The sequence below is a fragment of the Anser cygnoides genome, chromosome 1 (genome assembly GCF_040182565.1).
Source record: "Anser cygnoides isolate HZ-2024a breed goose chromosome 1, Taihu_goose_T2T_genome, whole genome shotgun sequence".
Taxonomy (NCBI): Eukaryota; Metazoa; Chordata; class Aves; order Anseriformes; family Anatidae; genus Anser; species Anser cygnoides.
The window spans coordinates 39,474,509-39,480,508 of record NC_089873.1 but is presented as its reverse complement, the minus strand read 5'-3'; the positions used below and the strand labels follow the sequence as shown (position 1 = coordinate 39,480,508).

Genomic DNA, 6,000 nt, shown 5'->3' with positions numbered 1-6,000 from the left:
CCGCTGCGGCAGCGAGCCCGGGCTGCGGCTCCGGCTGGACCCTGAGGGGGAAGCCGGCGAGCTGGGCTCCCTCCACCCGGCCGCAGGTGCGGCTGTGCCCGGCGGTGCCCCCCCAGCTCCCCTCCCGTCCCTTCGCCCCCGTTCCCCTCAGCCCGCTCCCCACAGCCAGGTGCGGGCGCCCCCCGCCCCACCGCCCGCCCGCGCGGCGCTGCGCATGCGCAGCGCGCTCCCAGGCATGCTCACTGACTTGGGGGGGGGGGAGCGGGACGCGGCGTCGCGGCGCTGCCCGCCTCGGCTGTGCTCGGCTGCGCTCGGCGGGGCTCGGCTCCGCTCGGCTCCGCTCGCGCCATGCGGCGGGCGGCCGCGTGCCTCCGCGCGCTGTGCCTCCTGCTGCAGCTCCGCGCCGCAGGTGAGCGGGGGCGCTGGGGCGGGCGGCCGGGAGCACCTGTTGTGGCGGGAGGGCGGGGGGGGGGGGGGGGGGGGGGGGGAGCGGGTAACGGCTGGCGGCGGGCGGGCGCCGTTCAGCACCACGGACAGCGCCCGCCCCGACCGGCGGCCGAGCCCTTCCGAACCGCTCCGAGCCCCTCCGAGCCCCTCCGAACCTCTTCGACCCCCCCCCCGAGCCCCTCCGAGCCCCCCCCCCGAGCCCCTCGGCCCGAGCCCCGCCGTGAGGGGGGCGTTGTCTGGGGGCGCCCCGTGTCGGTTTCGGGGGACCGGGCGCCGTTGCTGCTCCCTTGTCCGCTGGCAGCAGGGCTCTGAGGGGGGGTTTCAGGCTGGGGGGGGGGGGGGTCACAAACCCGCCCTGCGTGCACTTCACGAAGTCTAATTAGCCGAGGCAATGAAGCGCACCCCGAAATGCAGCACCGTTCGGTGCCCTGCTTGGTGTTCAGAGGAGCGGCGCCCGGGCGCAGAGCCTCGGCGTCGCCGTGTTGCAGAGCCGCTGGAAGTGGCCGAACTTCGTGCCCCCACTCCACGGGGCGCTAGGAGGATTTGGGGGGTACGGCAGTACCCGGGCACCCCATCCTTCCGTGTGCCGTCGCCTGGGGAAGTGCCTCGCCGTGGTGACCGGCGTTGCACTGCCCCGGTACGCCAGGCTTCGCTTCGTAAACCCCAGGAGCCCTTCGCCTTGGGAAGCTCGCGCTGTTACGCCCGATGTTCGTTCCCGTCTGCGTGGGGTTACGGAGAGGCAGGGCGCGTTTCGTGATCCGTTTCAATAAAAGCCGTAAGCCGCTGTTAGGTTGTTCCTTTACAGCACGTATTAAAACGATCGCGTGTACGAAATTAGTGGGCAGCCTCTGTTGGGCATAGCTTGTCTTCTAATCTCTGTTTATCCTCTGTTGATAGTGGGCTTTGCGTTCATTTAGATGTGCTTCGTTTTTATACCCTGCTAATGGAAACTGGTGTTATCTCCTGCCAGAAAGCCATCTACTTTCCTTACCAAGTTTAACTTGTTTCCCTAAGTCACTGAGAAAGCCTACAAAGCTTGACCTTTATCATGAAAAGGCCTCGAAAATCACGAGGAAAATAGGAGAAAAATACCTCGCAGAAGTTCATATGGTGCTACTTTGCTCCCCGGGCAATCTTGGAAAAGAAGTGTTTCAGAGAAAGCAACAGAAAGGCTGGACGGGAGCTGAATTCAGCCCTTGCATATTGGGCACGGCTCCCATTGACTGCAAGAACCGGGCTTCCTCTAGGCAGGGCTGAGCGCGGCTGGCTCCTGCTGGAAGTCACTGAAGATGTCATAACGATAAAATAACACAGCGAGCTTAAACTGCTGTGATTTCCCCGTTTCATCTGATGCAGGTAGAAAATTTGGTCTTTCATGGAGTACCGTTACAGACATCTTTTATGTATAGCCTAAACTTATGAATTATTGATGGTGCTTTTGCAGCTTTGGTTCATGTGATATCATAAAATGCATTCCACTTGCCACTAGTGTTGGATCACAAATTATATCCCAAATGTCAGTATTTTGTACTGTGATGCAAAGTGCTTGGCTTTTCACGTTTCTTTTTGTTCTGAGGATGAATATACACGAGACATGCTTCTGCATAAGGGATGCCAAAGAAACCGTCAGCAGATGTTAAGAAAATCTCCTGTAATGTCAATTGGTGATAGTAGATTTTAGAGAAAACACAGCCCTACATTTACCTGATGTGATACTACTGCAAAAAGAATTCATTTTCTAATATGTTTAAATAGTGTTTTTTAATAGAAAGGCAATGCATGTCATATTGCAAATCTAGTATGCTATGGCAAGGCAATTCTATTACACTCGTGTCACAGTAGCCACATATGTATCTGCAAAAAAAAAGGAAATAGCCTTGTCGTGATTGAGAATTTCCATGTCCTTAAAAAGGTATCATTTTACTAAGTTGATTCAGACACCTATTCCAATAAAACATGACAGCTGTGTAAACAGAAAATTAACTTCTGTTGTACTGTTGGTATACTGGTATATCTCTTGCTGAAATCAAAGACACTTGTGTGTGCATTTCTGGAAACAGAATTAGACCCTTATGCTGAGTGCAGCAGGTGAAGTAATCAACGTATGCAGAGCTTGCTGTTAAAGGAAGACCTAAATTTGTAGCTACTGATTACAGGTCAGCATGAATCTTTGACTTCTATTATGCATTGCGTGAGAGAGTGCAAGACAGGTTATACTCCTTTTTAGTTGCTATGATCTAATACGTGTTCTTGCGGTGAAAAATTTATGTCTCCCAGGATGACTAGAGAGCATTGTTTCCTTGTAAAAGAATGGCAGGTGGTAGCAAAACCACAAAGTGATGCATTAGACTAACATGCAATTAGAGCTATTTGCGTCATCGAGATTACTCAACTAATTAACTGTTTCACCTCACTTTCATTTTTAGTAGATTGTATGAAAAGAGTTAAAACATATGATGGATTAAATATCTGGTCATAGGAAATAACCCAGGAAAATCATTTAGACTAGAAAAAACTTAGTTAACAATTAGCATATTAACCCACCCCCTGCCTTTTGTTAAAATCTGAAGAAAGCATTTTGCATGAAATTTGTATGAAGAGGAACAAATTCTGCTACAGGAAAAGCAAAAAGTTAGAACCTGAAGATTTGGTTAGGTCATCTAAGACATGGTTGGTTGAGCAAAGGCCTTATGGTAGCTTCATCAGGACTTCTAATACCTCACTTTATTCTTCTCTTCATCAGTGAAGAGATGCACTGACATCCTTTAGTCAGTATGGACCAATATTTCCCTACCAGCCTTTTCAGAGAGGAAGCACGTAGGGCCTAGTCTTAGCCTCTTGGTAGATCCATTCTCCAAGCCCGTTGGCTGAATCAGGTGAAATTCAAAGGAGGAAATAGGGGCATTTCATTTTCTTGGGGCAATGCTTTGACCACAAACTAACACTTCTTTGGGCAAAACTCTCCAGGTAGAGAAACATATCTTATAAATATGCTAGGCCACTTCTCATTTAATTGCTACCAAAGCCCGCAGGGTGATGTTACCATGTCCTGCTGAGCAGAAACTAGTCCTGCAGATTTCCTGGTCGAATATGCAGTGTGTTGTATTCTCGTGGTTAGAAATGACTGGAGTAGACTGCAGTTCCTAATCAAGTATTGGGGGTCCTATTTTCTAGAAATCACACAAGTTCTGTCACAAAAATAAGAAAATCTGGGGATTTTCCAGGATATTTCTAGGGTTGAAATGCGATTTGCACAAAATGCATTTGCCATCAGATCCATTTCAGTAGCCTCATACTAGTGTGTGAATAATGCTAGCTTCTAAATACATTTAGAGTGAATGTGAAGGAGCTATTGATTTAAAAAATGCATTGGAATTCTGCTTCATTACACTAACATAATCTAAATGTAGCTGGTACTTATAATTGCCTTCAGTAGAAAACATATTGCCGGGCATGTGTGGGTGTTTTTACTAGAATAGACATTTGTGCCTTTTATTAGGAGACTCGTGGATAATCAGAGGGTAGTCATCTGTCCCCTTAAAAGTTCAGCTGGGGAAAAATAGCTTTATAATTCAGTGTCTGGCTTCGTATTATTTTTGAAGAAATAGAGAAGATTCTTGTCATGTGTTTACATGTGGAAATTCGTGCTATTCACAATTTTTGAAAGGCATCATCTACAAGGGGGTTATGTTCAGTACAGCCATTAGGAAATTATTGAGGTTTGTGATCTTGGAATCCCTGCACAATTTCATTTGGTGCATTATGAGAAGACCGAAACATCTTAGACAGCAAAGGCTGGTTCCAGCTTCTCCAGAGAGTGAAGCAGGAGCCTTGCTTAAAAGCCACAAATTCATCTCTTGGGGGAGTCTCTCTGTCTAGAAGGCAGCAAACCAGGTACAGCAGGTGGCTGTGGAGGTGGCCCCCCTCTGCAGGCACGTTCTCAGGCCTGGTAGGCGGCTAGGAGAAGGAGTAAGGTTCATTCTGTAAAGCACAGTTGTTGCCCTTCATGATTTTCAGCATGGTTTCGGAATAAGTGCTTGGAGAAGCTTAATAAAATCTGCTCAGAAATCCTTGGTGTGATCTCCTAGAGCAGTATTAGTGAAACAGAAAAGCAAAACAAAACAAAAAACCACAAACACCCACACCTGCTAAAACCTTAAGACTGAAGTTTGCTTCCCTTCATAACAGCTACTGATTTCCATGGAGATACTATATATTTACATCCACGTTATGCAGAGCAGAATTTAGCCACAGCCTTCATTTGGAAAATGACGGTAATCACAAAATTAGCACATTGGTGTGGCACCTTCTCACATTTTCTGGAGAGAAAAAAGTCTGATGAGAAACTATATGGTACGTCGGTGCCAGGGCATGAGTATGGCGGAATACTTAAGGGCCTTTGGGACCAGTGGCTCATCCATTAATTCACATGAGTGGACCTACTGAAATCAATGCTCTGTAGTATCCAGTTTCATTATTGACATATTAGGCAACAGGCCCATAAAATGAGATGCAAAGTGCCTTTTTGAAAAAGATAGCACCGATGTGCTTAATTCTAACTCACTGTAGCTGTGGATATTTTTGGCCAGAGCACTTTTTTTTTTTTCCCTACTGAAAAGGACTAATTCAGCAAAAAATGAATTTACAGTCGTTTCTATTTTCAGCAGATTGCTTATCACAGAAGGAAAAGAATCCCTTGCAATTCTTTCTCGCACGCTTTCTCTCTCTCACATATGCATGTGTTTTCCCTCACGTGTAGAGAACAGAAAATGAATATACACCTCCAAGATGCCTACATATTTTGTCCTTATTGATCATTTGAACTTTTTGTTTCAGTCAGAAGTTCTGAACATTTTGTTCAAGGGCAAATCAAAATATTTTTCCAAATTTTTCCAATTGTCCTGTGTTTGCTCAGCTCTGGTGCAGGTCACTTGCTTTGAATTTTGACATACAAAGGGTGCTATTCCTTTAATACAAAACACTTTTTTAATAAAAAACATACCTTTTGCATATCAGACCTTGCTAGGAAATCACAGAGTCCTTCCCATAAAGAACGGGGATAGAAGCTAAGAAGTGTATGTGTAACAATTTTTACTGCATTATTGCTATTAGTGTGACATTTTATCTGTATAAGCATTCTACCTGCATTGTTATTCTTGTTTTTCTATAACAATTATATCTAGTCCTATGTTGCTTCTTGAATGAGACCTTTAAGAGTTTCATTTTGCTAACAACGAACTCTTGGCTTTAATTACATGTGTGAGGTGTGCTTCCTCTTTGCCCATAAGCAAGACTTTGAACTTAATGGGGCACAGAAACTTCCTTTAGCTGGAGGAGGCTGTGAGAAGCCATGCAGGAGCATGCCTGATGAAAAGTCATTGGGTCTAACAGCCTACTTTGGGTAAGGAATAGCTTCATTTGTATTGCTTTAACAGTTTTATCTTAAGAGAAGGCAGTGGTTTGAAGGAAGGACCTGATCAGGATTTGTGTTTTGTTGTTGCACTCCGCACCACAGAAACAGTCCCACAGCCTACAAGTCCCTCTACGACAAGG

General features: G+C 46.7%; 1 protein-coding gene across 1 annotated transcript in view; it reads left to right on the top strand.

Moving 5' to 3' along the window:
• The first annotated feature begins 268 nt into the window (after nt 1-268).
• The window catches only part of PTPRR (protein tyrosine phosphatase receptor type R), a 144,068-nt gene continuing 138,336 nt past the window's right edge, over nt 269-6,000 (top strand). The window contains exon 1 of the mRNA XM_066993002.1: nt 269-409. Within this exon, the coding sequence (XP_066849103.1) occupies nt 349-409 (61 nt within the window). The 5' untranslated portion in view covers nt 269-348. The remainder of the gene's footprint in view (nt 410-6,000) is intronic.